General features: G+C 41.2%; 1 protein-coding gene across 2 annotated transcripts in view; it reads right to left on the bottom strand.

Moving 5' to 3' along the window:
* The window catches only part of fam189a2 (family with sequence similarity 189 member A2), a 49945-nt gene that overhangs the window by 16447 nt on the left and 17238 nt on the right, over positions 1-16260 (bottom strand). Inside the window, exons 3-5 of one of the 2 annotated variants that reach the window (XM_071204317.1) lie at positions 14081-14191; positions 7680-7799; positions 6130-6237 (exon numbers count right to left, since the gene is read on the bottom strand). In XM_071204317.1, the coding sequence (XP_071060418.1) occupies positions 6130-6237; positions 7680-7799; positions 14081-14191 (339 nt within the window). Of the gene's footprint in view, positions 1-1022; positions 1123-6129; positions 6238-7679; positions 7800-14080; positions 14192-16260 lie in introns of those variants that run through there. The other variant, XM_071204316.1, reaches the window with a different exon arrangement.

The raw sequence follows: 16260 nt of genomic DNA, 5'->3' as shown, positions 1-16260 counted from the left end.
CGCCATGTGTAATTATTTGTCTCTCCCTGTCTGCCGCTAACACGCCTGTTCACTCTCCTCTCCGCTTCTCTCCCTGTATCGCTAATTATTCTCTTCACACTTTCCTCTCCGCTTCTCTCTGCCGCGCTCTCGTCTCTTCTTCTGTCTTTCTCTCCCCGTATCGCTCACTCGTCTCTTTCACCCCCTGTCGGCGCCGGGTTTAAAATAGAATTGCCCCGTCAAAATTGAAATCCCCTATTAATGTATTGATTATAGGTCCGGGTCCGTATAGGTCGGCGTCTGGGTCCGGATCCGGACCGCGGTCCGCTGTTGCCGACCACTGTCCTACGGTATTGTTGTTTTATAGTCATTTGTTAATGTAACCCAATTTGTGTTCTTTGAAATTGAAAAGGATATCGCATTGTGTTTGTTACTTTCGTTTATGTCTTAAGTGTAATTTGTCTTGGCTTCCTATTTATGGACATTCTTTTATTTTGAAGGAGAGTTAGCGCAGTTGACAGGAAGTTGTTGTTGCATTGGAAACAACGTGACGGAGATTAACGGAGAAAAGTAATATCTACATATAAAGACGGAGAAAGTAAATGATAACGTTTATGGTTAAGTGTTAGCACTCCCGAAGAGGCACAAGCTCTTACGTTGATATTGGAGATTTCAATCAATTTAATTTGGAAAAAAAACGGGAAAAAAACGAAAAATCAAACAAAACGAATATCCGAATAACAAAATTGAAACCCGAATAGTACTCCAACGAACGAATATTCGGATATTCGGGTACAGCCCTAGTGATTATCCTGCTGGACTAAACATGTAGGTATCATTAACAGGTGGGGGCTACAGATATTATTTCCCACAGTATTCTGAGGGAGCCCTTGTAATGCTAACTTCCGGATCGGACAACAAAAAAACATCATCAGTGCACCACAATATATCCTCCTCCAGTGAACTAGTTCAACTGGTCATATATCAAACTAGTAAGCAGGATTTCATTGCATTCACTGCAGAGAGCAGCAGAGACAGCTCACCAGTTGGCAGCTGGTCATACTGGACACCAGCTGGGCTCCCTGGCAGCACAGGATGAATCCAGCCAGGTTAAGGAGCACACACACCACAGACAGCAGGACAAACACATTGACCTGGAGATGGAGGGACGGGGACAGGGGGTGGATGAAAAAGGAAGGGAGAATGGATTATTGTGGTGCTTGGACATATTCTGTAAATCAAGACAGAATAAACATGATGTGAACACATGTTGGGAGATAAACAGTTGCTGTAATGGACCATGTACAAACAGGGAGGTGACATGACATTGTCTTACTAAACAGTCCAATTCAAATCATCAATAGGATAACACTTTATTGTCAGATCAAGTCTAACGTCACCACAGCAGCTCCATTTGCAACATCAAACAAGGACAAATATTAAGACACGATACTCCTATCCTTATGCTCTTTCACAAGAAAGAGCAATGTTCAAATGTATAGTAAATATATTTTAGTAATGGTAGGAGGCGTATGGGTACTGATACTGAAACCCGGTATGAACCGGTCCGGGACTACATTTTTAAAGACTGTGGTATCGATATGATCCGACTTTATCGGTTTTGTTATCAGTACTGGAGAAAAAAAGAAAATATATGTCATATTTTTATTGCTACACAAACGTTATATTGCACATTTTATTTCACCATCTCTGTTTCTAATTCGTAATAAGATTACAGAATGTGTCTGTGATGCACTTGCACTCATTCAAATCCCTACGCTACTGCTCCTTGCCATACAATTAGACAGAGATCTGAAAGAGACAATGGTAGAGAGAATACAACGTTATAAATTGTGGTTAACCTTCACAAGGATCAATGTGGATGATGCTTGTTATCAGAACTGATAAGTCGTTTGCTTGCAAGGGTGGACAAATCTTTTGAACATCTGGCAAAGGTGCACCACATTCAGACAGAGAAATGCAGTTTTCGACTGTCTATCTTGTATCTCTGTTTCCCCGTCTAGAATTACGTGAGAAAAGTAAAGTACCGGATCGATAAGCAGTCAATAGGATAACACTATTGAAGAGGAGCATCGTTAAAATCCTAACGATACCCATCCCAGTAGGAGGTAAAGAATACATCCACATTAATCCAGTTACATTTTTAAAGGCCTGTAGTCCTTTCTGTAGCACCCTACAACCAGACTACAACATTTGTTAAAAAAGAAAAAGAAAAAAAAATCACACCATAACCATTTAATATCTTTTTTAATGAGAAATGCAAAAACATCCATCTCTCTTATATCATAAATGAGATGAGAACACTCTAAAAGGGTATTAGGACAACTGTAGGTTGACAAAATGTTATTTAGCTGTTGTTGTTGTTGTTGTTGTTGTTGTTTTCGTGTGTTGTTTGCGGCTTGGAGTTCCTTCACACTAATGACTTTTTGATTTTGGGAGTTGACCTCCAGTGTTCAAACGCACGAGAACGTCTCTATCAGTTTAGATTCAACACACCCGTCCGCATGACGAAAGCATCGAGGTATTTCCACGTGACTGCATCATGGATGAACAAAGAGAACGTCGCCGCCCCAAAAACACAACTCTCAAGTAATATCAAGTCCAAAAAAAAACAATATGAGGCGCCCAATTTGATCAACGTCATGTTTATGAGACCACAAATAATTAGCTAACTACCCCTCCCCACAGTCCCTCCCCCTCACATCCTGTTGCCACTTCATATTGGATTATAACATTAAAGTAGAACGACACTATCAGAAGCAGCTTTATGGCCAAGTAAATGTTCACCCACATGAAATAAGGGCAGGCCATACAAATAATGGTATTTTATGTAGCTACGTCGATGCGGGAGTACGCAGTGGGTTGGGTACTGAAAAACCAGAGGCCACAACGTTCCTGTTGACATCACCACTACCACACTGCATTAAATAGAACCGTCTGCTGTTCTGTGAACAATTATCTGAAGACAGTTACTAGATATTTCAGAACTTTTAAAGATGGACTTGTTGAAGAACCTCCCATTACATCATGGTGCTGCTCTGCTGTCACACACATCTTACTTCTGTCTGAGACTAAAATAGAAAAGATCAACACACTTGGTATCAGAACATTTATTTACAATGAAACAAAAGATTTGGTGAATGGTCCTACTAACAAAAGTAAAACATTCCAAAAGATGTGGTGTTGTGTTCAATACGTTTCTGTGCATGTAAATGGTTCCCGACCAGAGGGCGTTTCTTTCGCAAACAGCTTAATATGTTTTAAAGGTCTCCTATTAAACTATTTGTAGGCATATATTATAGATATATCTCTCTGACGGCCCGTCCACACAGCGGCGTGCGTTGAAGCTTCCAACGCTTCTGCCCATTGGCATCAGATAAATACAAATATATAAAAAACATGTCTATGAAGTGTTTTGCTCAAATACCAAACAGATCCCCATTCTAGCCATGCCTCATACCCCTCTATTTCAGCCCTGTTACGGCCCGTCCACACGGCAGCGTGCGTTGCTTCAACGGAGACGCTTCCCATTCACTTTGAATGGGGTGACGTCACGCTTTGCCGAACTGCATTGTGGTTCCGTCGCGTCGCTTTGCCTCCGTTGCTCGCTTCGAAAGTTGAGAAAAGTTCAACTTTTCAAGTGTTGACGGAAGCGCCAGCCAATCAAATCAATGCCAGTACAAGCACTAGCCAATCAAACCGCATGCTTGTGTGTCCGGGGCGGGAGATCAATGTGATTGGTTGTTGGTCGCAGGCCAGACACGCCCACCGGCAAGCTTCAATGCACGCTGCCGTGTGGACGTACCGTAAGAGAAATGCTGATTCTGGGTCTAAAGCTTTATACAAAAAAAGATTTGAACATTTTTCAAATGCCGTGATTAAACGCCAGATCATGTTCAAAACTATTATTATTTCTGAAACAGTATGGAGCTCAAATGCTTATTTTCTTGCGGGTTTACTACAAGGTGAGTTCCTTTTTTTATTTCCTTCTTTTTTACACTTACTCTCTCCTCCAGTACAGGTTAGCTCTGAGTGTTAGCGATGCTTGCTAATGTAAACAAAGACCATATTACGTCCAAAACACGTCGCACATTGTTTCAGATAGCGAAGTTTCTGATAGGGCCGTGGGTGTAAAGCCAGCCCACAGTGATGTCGTCATTACGCAGCTAATCTGGATCAGCTCTGTTGTACCCCCGTTTTTTAGAGATTTGGGTACGGAGGAAAAGAGAGAGGGTTTTGTTTTCTGACAGTTTGTGAGTTCCCTGACTCACCGGGGACACATGTTTATGTGTAAAAGACATCAAAAGTGCATTTTGCATGATAGGAGAGCTTTAATTGAGTTAGCCTGGCACAAGAAAACAGCTTGAGAGTACGATACAGCAGGAGCTACTGTACATGACACTGGAGAACCACTGTCACAGCGTTTTTGTTCCCCCTGATCATCCTATCAAAGTGCAGTACAAAGATTGAGAGCCATTATCAGCCAATCGACACTCGGCCTGGTGTGTGTCCTACCTGGATCACTGGCTTCTGAGGGAGAGGCCGTCGTGTATATAGTCAGCTCTGTCATTGCAATCTCTGTCTCCTGGGAGAAACACACATCCACACACAGCTATAGTTATGACCACTAGTGACACATGTGCCTTTATTCTTCACTGATGTAACTTTGGTCGGTTCTTGCAGTAACTCAGTTTATAAATTGAGAAAGACCTGGGATGCTGGTGGGATGAAGGAAAGGTTTGTTATATATTATATAGTTGTTATGATGTATTGGATGGATTATTGTTCTGTAATGAGATCTCATCGTTGGCACATGGAGGAAAAAAATACATGTTATTCATGTGTTTCTAATATTGTATCTTAGTGTGTACATCACAAGTAATGTTTTTTACCACACCTGTGTCACCTTCAATGTTTGAAGACAATAACCAAAAGTTATGTTGAGAAGATACAAATCTCAGATGTTGCAGAGTTTGTAGCTTTGACAAAAATTCAAGATTGACTGTCATGGATTTTTTTATCTAAAAAAGTTATTTTGTTTAGAGCTGGACCGATAAACCAGCCTGGCTGATATCCTCTTATTGCAGATATTTCACTATGGATGGATGCGAAACAAATATTTGAGCCAATAAGTTATCATGTCAAACATCCAGTCTTCGTTGGCCTTTAGTGTAAAGGAGGTTCATCTGGAGTGTACCTGTATGACTGCATTGGCAGAGCTTCCAGCAACAACCTCATATGGAGGTGGGGGGTCCAACGGACAGAAGACCTCCACCCCTTTGATTCGAGCACCGTAGATGTGAGGGAGAGGGATCACACTGTCCCCGAGGATCCTGAAACAACACACAACAAACTAGTTACCATGTGACACATAGACACTAAAACTAGAGTACTAAAGATGTATGTGTGGGGGGGGGGGTAGTTACCTGCGGGCCAAGCGTGGTGTGTACGAGTAGAAAGTGGAGAAGTAGGAGGGGGAGGGGCTGGGGCCACAAACTCATCTGGGTCAGGGACCTGAGCAGGCTCCTCCCTCTCTTCAGCTGTGGCCCTTTGCTCGTCCTATCACAGAGCAGTGACACGAGTTAGCATTTTAGCAAGTACCTGAAGTCTATGATATAGTTCACTTTTAAATTGTTTTATTTTTACTTCTGGGAATTGCATGTATGCAACAACGATCTTACAGGATAACTGGTGTTATTACACGGCGTAGTTGAATACTCGATTCTGATTCAGAGGTTGTTAATACTCGATAAGACACCACTGCAAAGCATAAGGAGGTTAAAGACAGAGCATTTGACGTCAGATAGATCAACAGAAGAAGACAGACAGGAAGTAAACAATAAAGGGAACCGCAGAAGAAGACAGACAGGAAGTAAACAATAAAGGGAACCGCAGAAGAAGACAGACAGGAAGTAAACAATAAAGGGAACAGCAGAAGAAGACAGACAGGAAGTAAACACTAAAGGGAACAGCAGAAGAAGACAGACAGGAAGTAAACACTAAAGGGAACAGCAGAAGAAGACAGACAGGAAGTAACACATTTGGATGCTTCCAAAGAGTAAACTACGGTGCCAGCCCAGTAGGTGAAGGCCAACATGAGCCTTGCTGCTGCCTGTAGTGAGATCGTACCATGCAGGGTGTCCTCGCCGTGAAGATCTGCAGGTATCTCAGCGCAGAGGCCATCAGGCACACAGCAGTGGTCAGAGCGTTCAGAGCACACAGTGCAAACAAGACTTTCTGAGAGAGAGAAACACACCATCAGATTAGACCCAGAAGAAGAAGAAACCTGAGAAGAAGAGTGCAGTGCAAAATGACTGATGAGCAGCATCATATCTCTCTCTGTAGCGCTGGTGAGTTACTTCACTAGATGCCGCTCAGATACCGCCAATGGTCCTTCACGCATGTCACCCCCTTTAATCTTCTCTTTAAATCGATCTCAGGAAAGGTACCAGGGGATTCCCTATTTCGACTTCCCTTGGACCTTACTTTCATCAGCTCATTTTAGTCCAAAGAAGTAACCTACAGAAATGTGTGTATTTGTGTTAACCTTCACATAGCCTAACAACTGAGGAGAGTGCTGTACATCACTATATGCTCATTACGAGCTGATGTCAGATCTCAGGATTAACTAACATCTTGGATGGTGATTTCTATCCTGTAAATGTTTCTGTATAATACATGAACTCGCTCCAATGTTAGATGTGTAAGTAGTTATCATGTAATTACTCTGTTTAGTGTCTGGGCCCCGACTTTAAAGCTTTGGATAGTTGATCAGGGTGTCCCACTTCATACATCTCGACTGCGTGCTATGACTTTACTTTTTAAAACTTACAGCATGAACAAATGAATTAAAGGAAATTCAATTGCAAAAAAGCAGATAACACCTTATAGCCTCCGTCTGATACAAACCATGACATCAGCAAAGTAACAGTGAGTCTCCATCCACAATTGAATTTGGATGTTGGGGCATGTCCATAGCACGGGTACCGGAGTGTTATCAACATTACATTTCCAGCAGGCGGCACAATCTTTTCAACCCACTATAGGAGTGCACTGGAACAATAAACTGGACTGGGCGGACAACAGTGAAGGGGGGGTAACACCAACAAACAAAGACCATCTGTGGTGCCTGTAGCCATCAGGCTCCACAATCAAGGACTAACCAAGTAACCATCACAAATAACCTGCACTGAATATTATTCATATTTGCTAAGTATTCCCATACCACTTTCACCCATAATGGTACCTGCGCATTTCAATGTATATGTATGAACTCGCTCACATACTGTATGTGTATACATTTACATTTCTTACTGTGTATATGTTTATTCTTTATTTTTATTGAATTGTTATTCTTATTATCCCTGTGTATATTCCCATCTGTGTACTATCTGTGTTTCTTTCTTATTCTGTTGCTGCTATGACACCTGGATTTCCCTACGGGGAACAGCAGAGGTCCATCTCATCTTATCTTACTTAAGGCAGGTGGGGTTCGGTCATTATCAAACTAACTTCTGGCCAGATAAATGAGAAACACTGGAAGAATATTTAGCTGGCAGTGTAACCGGCTGCAGTCGCACTACGCCAGCACAACCTCTGTACTGCATATACTGTAAGTGTACATGTATTAAATACATGTTCCTACTCGGGGTGTGTTCACTCATTAGCTCACAGGCTACCTTGAGCAGGATCCTCATGGTGCTGCAGGAGGGGGCCGGGTGGAGCTCCAGAAGCTTCTCCTCAGGACAATTGGAGCTGGGGGAGAGGGAGCAGCAGTAGCACACATCTCCGGCCTCACTCTGAAACACACACACACACACACACACACACACACACACACACACACACACACACACACACACACACACACACACCACACACACACACACACACACACACACAGGGTGGAGCTTGAACACAGAACCACAGTCACTGGCATTTGATTATGGAACAGCGTTGGAAAAAGCATGCAAAACATAGACAAACAGTAAATAACAATCATGGTACTTGTAGTGATAAAGAGATCAAATGAAAGTCAAGTTGAATGTCCTAGCTTGCTAAAATAAACATAACATATATTTGTACAGGTGGATAGGCAGTCATCCGTTAGCCAATTTCCTTTCTTATGAAACAACTTCACAATGCTCCAGCAAAGTACTTTTTACACTTCTGTTTGTGTCCAAGTTATACAAAGAAGATAAACTAGGGAACTTAAGAGGAGCTGCTCGTGTGCTTTTTAACGTTAGACAGAGCCAGGCGAACAACTGTATGTCCTGACTGCACTCTATGAAAGGGGAACATATTTTCAGAAATGTCAAATATATTAAATGTATGAAGTATAATAGTGAAGTATGTTCGTGTAACACAGTGGCTTCAGAACATGAGCGTTCTCAAAGGAAAAAGGTCAGTATACTTTCCTCTATGATCAGAAATATGTTTTCTCTGTATCCAGTGATCTTTAGAGGAGCTGCTCGTGTACTTCTGGACTTTAGACAGAGCTAAGCTAGCGGTTTCCTTTGGTTTCCAGTACTTGTGCTAAGCTAGGCTAACTACGTGAATGACTACTCTCTCAAAGCTACATGCCAACCTTTCCAATCCAAAGAGGTAGGTTTGCGCGTGTCAAATGTGCACGCCCAAACGAGGTAATCAGGAGAAAATGGAACCCAGTAATTACAGGTATAAACCATGTATTTAACATATATTGCATCATTTTATGCCTCTTTCAGAAAAAGGGTAGCTTGGTAAACAGTGACATCAACGACATGTGTGTCTGTAAAATGCCCCGAAAAGTAAAAGAAAGAAAGTCTCCACATTTTATTATTTGTAATATGTTTCTGGTCCTCTTTCAGTTGAGACTGTGGATGAAGGATGTGTCAGGATGTAGAACTCTTGTGTGAACATTCGATATTAAAGCCAGTTTAATATTCTTGTTTCATGTTGTTGACATATTAGACTCAAAGGTTTGCACAGAGCGAAATATCTTTGTGTTGCGCCATACATCAGAAAATACTGCATTAAAAAGTCATTTGCTGCATTTGTCTACTGATAAAGTGTGATATAAATAATGTAGAGGCTTTCAGATTGCTGCAGCTCACTAAACAGAGACATTAACGACATGTTTGGTGTTGAAAATGTCAGAACAAGTGAAAGAATGGGAGATAAATATCCCTAATCTCAAAATGTTATGATATATTGTGTGTGGTTTGTGGTCCTCTTTCAGTTGAGACACTGTAGGTGAAGGATGCTTCCGGAAAAGACCAAACACTGGATGTCTTTCATTCGCCAACATGTGTTTTGGAGACACTGATATTAACGGGGAAACCCTGCAGGACTCAAATGCCTCGTCTCCGTTCCCCTAAACTCATTTGGGAGTGATGACTGATTATTATCAGCCCCGGGGGGTAACGCTGCCCGTTGTTTCTCTTTCAGAAACACAGAGGACTGTTTGTATGATGGGATCACAGACACGCTGCAATCGGTTTCCGCTAAAAGTCGAGTCCAGTGTCTGGAGTTCATTTTTATTTGTTATAGTTTGGGAAGAACGAAAATTTCGGTAGGGAAAGCCAGCTAAATCGTTAGGCGGTAGACACATGTCAACAACGGTAGACTACCGCCCACATCGGTAGGGGTTGGCAGGTACGTCCAAATAGAAAACATTTTCAGAAATTGAAAAGTTAATCAGATGAAATTAAAAGCCTTTTGTGAAGCATTAGATACATGCACTATGTGTGTGTTAAGCAGTGACTGAGCTATCAGCATGCTTACAGGGTGGGTCAACACATCCCTTGCCTAAAGTCACAAATAATGTCTCTCTGTGTCTCGGTCAAACAAAGAAGAAAACATGTCTATCAGTGATCTTTAGAGGAGCTGCTCTTGTAATTCTGAACTGTAGACAGATTCGGGCTAGCAGTTTCCCCGTTGCCAGTCTTTGTGCTAAGCTAGGCTAACCACGTCTACTTCCTGCAGTGTACTTACAAAGACCTGACAACAATATGTATCTGATCCAGATGGGCAAAGCAAATGCTATACTGAATTCTGATGTAATAATGACTCTTTAAACCTCTATTTGTGATTTACACATTCATAATTATATGCTCCCAAAGTCATTTCTGCAAAAGCAAATAGTCAGAGAGAATCGATTACTGAAGAAAGTATCTGTTTACATCTGACGCTACATTGGGAGAACTGCTGCACTTGATCTGAAAATAGGTCCACACACATACACACACACCACACACACCACACACACACACACACCACACACACACACACACACACACACACCACACACACACACACACACACCAGTATTTATAGTGCAGAGTGCAAAAGAGTGTGTTACCCCATATATCTTATCCCTCTACATCCTCACAGACAGGACATGTTAAAAACAGAGCGGCAGGAAAGAGAGAGAGGAGAGGAAACCTGGCAGAGGGAGGAAGGAACGACGACACAACAGCGGGCAAGGTCAAAAGGTCACGAACACACAAGCTCCGTCCTGAGAAGAGTCATCTCATTTCCTGCAGCCAACCTGCAACATCCTTTTCTTGCTCGGAGACGAGAGTGAAGAACACCAGCCCAATGCTTAATACACACATTCCAACACTGTGTTGAAAAAGGGTCAAACCATTATAAAGAAATATTATTACAACATGACCATAAGGGTAAATACCAACAAATATAATTATGAAACAAATTCCATGTACATAATTATATGATTCGTTTTATATCAGACAAATACAGTATGTTTAATTAATATTTATTTTCAATTTTGAAGTAGGTTATCCATCCTTTTAATTTCTGAAGCCACCTGAGGTCAAGTCCGGGCGTCTGATGCACACTTCCCAAACATCCTACACGAAGCTGTTATTTAGTATAGCCCCGAAAAAAGTATTTACTATACAATAAACTCTTGTTGAAATAAAATAAATCTAATTATAATGTCATCTGCTAAGGCAATTGAATGAATTAATGAATTAATTAAATAAATATCTAGATATTATTCTTTGACCAAACTCTCTAAGTGGCTCCAACACAGTTTATATACAAAATGACCCTTTTTGGGTGACTGCCGTTTGGCTTTGTGGAAACCAAACAGCAGCAAACTAATGTACATTAATGTGGAGGCAGCTAAGCAAAAGAAAGTGAGTTTGCATTACAATCTATTTGCTTAAATTATCTTTCCAATAATGGGATTTTATTTATGTTAAAGTATATATTTAGTGGCATTTATCTTTTCACCAATACCATCTTCCTTGTGGCTGTTGTAAATCCGGACAGGCGGACAGCTTTCTTAACAAAATTGCATGACTTAAAGGTGGGGTAGGTAAGTTTCAGAAACCGGCTCGAGATACACTTTTTGTTATATTCCATGGAATGCTCTGAACATCCCGATAGCAATGAATATCTGAAGTGCTTTGACAAAAAATCCATAAAAAAATGTCATCTGTGGAAGCCGTAATACTGTAAAAAGCACGACGATTGCCGCCCTGTCTGTCAGCCTTCCATCTCGTGCACGCACAAATGTATCTCGTGCCCTCATTGGGCGTGCCGTAATTGGGCGTGCATTGCGCGTTCATGTGTGTTGGAGGAGGTGCTCTGTAAGGAAGTCTGAAGGAAGGGGCGGATTCTTTTCGACTGTGTACTTTCAAATGTTAGTGCACTCGAGCCGGTTTCTGAAACTTACAGTACCTACCCCACCTTTAAGTATTTCCAGAGAAACACTGTTAACATGTCTCTGTATATTATTGCACAATCCAAAAGCTTTAGAACATCTGGTCTTTATCTGAACTGGATATGTCCCAAAGCTCAGATAAAACCTGCTGGAATGGAATAAACATGACCTGAAATCAACTGTGAGTGTGAAACAAGGACTCCCACTGTCAGTACTCTGTGCAGCATTGGCAATGTACTACAATATTACATGATTGAATATACTCCTCCCTTTTTCCCTGACGGTCTGTATATCTCTCTAAGAGGCCCTGAAAAGTCGCTAAGTCCAGGGAGAAAGTTAGCAACACTGAGTGTGTGTTTGGCAGTGACAAAATCAGCAGCGTAGTAATCAGCAGCGAACCGCTTCAACACGTGTATTTCGGTTATTCACGGCATGCGTTTTGTTATTCTACAGCAGGGGTATTCAACTAAAATTCAACGAGGTCCAGTTAGAGAAAATGTCCCCATGCAAAGGTCCGGAACATCAAAATGTCTAAGTTGCTTCATGAATTAGTGTGATATATATTGAAGTGACCTGTAGCTTTATCAACGTCTGCATGTAATCAACAACTGACTGCCAATCAAATAAAGAAAGTGCAATTCAAAAACAACTATTTATTGTCAATTAACATTGAACTCTACAGATATACAGTAAATACTGTGGATATGTGTAATGTTCCTCTCGGCAGCATTTATAAATAAAATAGAGAAAATAAATAAAATAGCTTTTAAAAAGATGTGCATCTTAAAGTGCTTAATTTTAGATAAATCAAATAAAGTGTAGCAGCAGCTTGAGTTTCCCTTTTTCTTTGTTAACCGTTTCACATCATGACTTAACAGTTTCAGACGATTATAGAACAATACCAATCTTTACATCATAACAAGTGAACAGTTTTAAAGTTTCTCTTTCTTTTCCTCTTATATTGCAGTCCCTCACTCACTTTGTTTTGTTCAGTGCGAGAATTGAGCTGGAGCTTGGCGTGCCAGGACTTTAGATCTGGGCTGAAATGGTGTCAGGGCCTTTCTCACACACACATGCTCATTGGTTAGCCTCGGTTAGCCTGCGCTGGAACGATATCTAGTTTTTGATCCTGGTCGACTGATCATATCGGGCTCTGAGACTGCTTATTTTTAGTGACCTCAGTTCTGACTTGAGAGGGAATGTTTGGTCAAACACTTTGTGTTTTGTCTCATAGTGGCGTTTTGGCACTTTTAATGAGCGCCACGGTCTCTGAACAAATGAGACACACTGGTTCTGTGCTCCCAGTGGGCAGGATGAACATGAATGAGTCCACTCAGGGTTAAAAGCTCTGTTCTCACCGTCCACTTTCCTCTCCTTGGAGAGCGCCATGTGTAATTATTTGTCTCTCCCTGTCTGCCGCTAACACGCCTGTTCACTCTCCTCTCCGCTTCTCTCCCTGTATCGCTAATTATTCTCTTCACACTTTCCTCTCCGCTTCTCTCTGCCGCGCTCTCGTCTCTTCTTCTGTCTTTCTCTCCCCGTATCGCTCACTCGTCTCTTTCACCCCCTGTCGGCGCCGGTTAAAATAGAATTGCCCCGTCAAAATTGAAATCCCCTATTAATGTATTGATTATAGGTCCGGGTCCGTATAGGTCGGCGTCTGGGTCCGGATCCGGACCGCGGTCCGCCTGTTGCCGACCACTGTCCTACGGTATTGTTGTTTTATAGTCATTTGTTAATGTAACCCAATTTGTGTTCTTTGAAATTGAAAAGGATATCGCATTGTGTTTGTTACTTTCGTTTATGTCTTAAGTGTAATTTGTCTTGGCTTCCTATTTATGGACATTCTTTTATTTTGAAGGAGAGTTAGCGCAGTTGACAGGAAGTTGTTGTTGCATTGGAAACAACGTGACGGAGATTAACGGAGAAAAGTAATATCTACATATAAAGACGGAGAAAGTAAATGATAACGTTTATGGTTAAGTGTTAGCACTCCCGAAGAGGCACAAGCTCTTACGTTGATATTGGAGATTTCAATCAATTTAATTTGGAAAAAAAAACGGGAAAAAAAACGAAAAATCAAACAAAACGAATATCCGAATAACAAAATTGAAACCCGAATAGTACTCCAACGAACGAATATTCGGATATTCGGGTACAGCCCTAGTGATTATCCTGCTGGACTAAACATGTAGGTATCATTAACAGGTGGGGGCTACAGATATTATTTCCCACAGTATTCTGAGGGAGCCCTTGTAATGCTAACTTCCGGATCGGACAACAAAAAAACATCATCAGTGCACCACAATATATCCTCCTCCAGTGAACTAGTTCAACTGGTCATATATCAAACTAGTAAGCAGGATTTCATTGCATTCACTGCAGAGAGCAGCAGAGACAGCTCACCAGTTGGCAGCTGGTCATACTGGACACCAGCTGGGCTCCCTGGCAGCACAGGATGAATCCAGCCAGGTTAAGGAGCACACACACCACAGACAGCAGGACAAACACATTGACCTGGAGATGGAGGGACGGGGACAGGGGGTGGATGAAAAAGGAAGGGAGAATGGATTATTGTGGTGCTGTGGACATATTCTGTAAATCAAGACAGAATAAACATGATGTGAACACATGTTGGGAGATAAACAGTTGCTGTAATGGACCATGTACAAACAGGGAGGTGACATGACATTGTCTTACTAAACAGTCCAATTCAAATCATCAATAGGATAACACTTTATTGTCAGATCAAGTCTAACGTCACCACAGCAGCTCCATTTGCAACATCAAACAAGGACAAATATTAAGACACGATACTCCTATCCTTATGCTCTTTCACAAGAAAGAGCAATGTTCAAATGTATAGTAAATATATTTTAGTAATGGTAGGAGGCGTATGGGTACTGATACTGAAACCCGGTATGAACCGGTCCGGGGGCTACATTTTTAAAGACTGTGGTATCGATATGATCCGACTTTATCGGTTTTGTTATCAGTACTGGAGAAAAAAAGAAAATATATGTCATATTTATTATTGCTACACAAACGTTATATTGCACATTTTATTTCACCATCTCTGTTTCTAATTCGTAATAAGATTACAGAATGTGTCTGTGATGCACTTGCACTCATTCAAATCCCTACGCTACTGCTCCTTGCCATACAATTAGACAGAGATCTGAAAGAGACAATGGTAGAGAGAATACAACGTTATAAATTGTGGTTAACCTTCACAAGGATCAATGTGGATGATGCTTGTTATCAGAACTGCGATAAGTCGTTTGCTTGCAAGGGTGGACAAATCTTTTGAACATCTGGCAAAGGTGCACCACATTCAGACAGAGAAATGCAGTTTTCGACTGTCTATCTTGTATCTCTGTTTCCCCGTCTAGAATTACGTGAGAAAAGTAAAGTACCGGATCGATAAGCAGTCAATAGGATAACACTATTGAAGAGGAGCATCGTTAAAATCCTAACGATACCCATCCCAGTAGGAGGTAAAGAATACATCCACATTAATCCAGTTACATTTTTAAAGGCCTGTAGTCCTTTCTGTAGCACCCTACAACCAGACTACAACATTTGTTAAAAAAGAAAAAGAAAAAAGAAATCACACCATAACCATTTAATATCTTTTTTAATGAGAAATGCAAAAACATCCATCTCTCTTATATCATAAATGAGATGAGAACACTCTAAAAGGGTATTAGGACAACTGTAGGTTGACAAAATGTTATTTAGCTGTTGTTGTTGTTGTTGTTGTTGTTTTCGTGTGTTGTTTGCGGCTTGGAGTTCCTTCACACTAATGACTTTTTGATTTTGGGAGTTGACCTCCAGTGTTCAAACGCACGAGAACGTCTCTATCAGTTTAGATTCAACACACCCGTCCGCATGACGAAAGCATCGAGGTATTTCCACGTGACTGCATCATGGATGAACAAAGAGAACGTCGCCGCCCCAAAAACACAACTCTCAAGTAATATCAAGTCCAAAAAAAAACAATATGAGGCGCCCAATTTGATCAACGTCATGTTTATGAGACCACAAATAATTAGCTAACTACCCCTCCCCACAGTCCCTCCCCCTCACTTCCTGTTGCCACTTCATATTGGATTATAACATTAAAGTAATGAACGACACTATCAGAAGCAGCTTTAATGGCCAAGTAAATGTTCACCCACATGAAATAAGGGCAGGCCATACAAATAATGGTATTTTATGTAGCTACGTCGATGCGGGAGTACGCAGTGGGTTGGGTACTGAAAAACCAGAGGCCACAACGTTCCTGTTGACATCACCACTACCACAACTGCATTAAATAGAACCGTCTGCTGTTGTCTGTGAACAATTATCTGAAGACAGTTACTAGATATTTCAGAACTTTTAAAGATGGACTTGTTGAAGAACACTCCCATTACATCATGGTGCTGCTCTGCTGTCACACATCTTACTTTGTTTTAAGCATCATACACAAACATTAATAACTGTTGGTGAGCTCTCCCGGTCTCTAAACATGTATTTACATCCACGATTTAATGGAAATTCTAGAAGACACACAACTCATTTCATAAGAATCCCTAAGAACT

The sequence above is a fragment of the Pseudochaenichthys georgianus genome, chromosome 9 (assembly GCF_902827115.2).
Source record: "Pseudochaenichthys georgianus chromosome 9, fPseGeo1.2, whole genome shotgun sequence".
NCBI lineage: Eukaryota > Metazoa > Chordata > Actinopteri > Perciformes > Channichthyidae > Pseudochaenichthys > Pseudochaenichthys georgianus.
The sequence above is the reverse complement of the archived record's forward strand: the minus strand, read 5'-3'. Positions and strand labels throughout refer to the sequence as shown.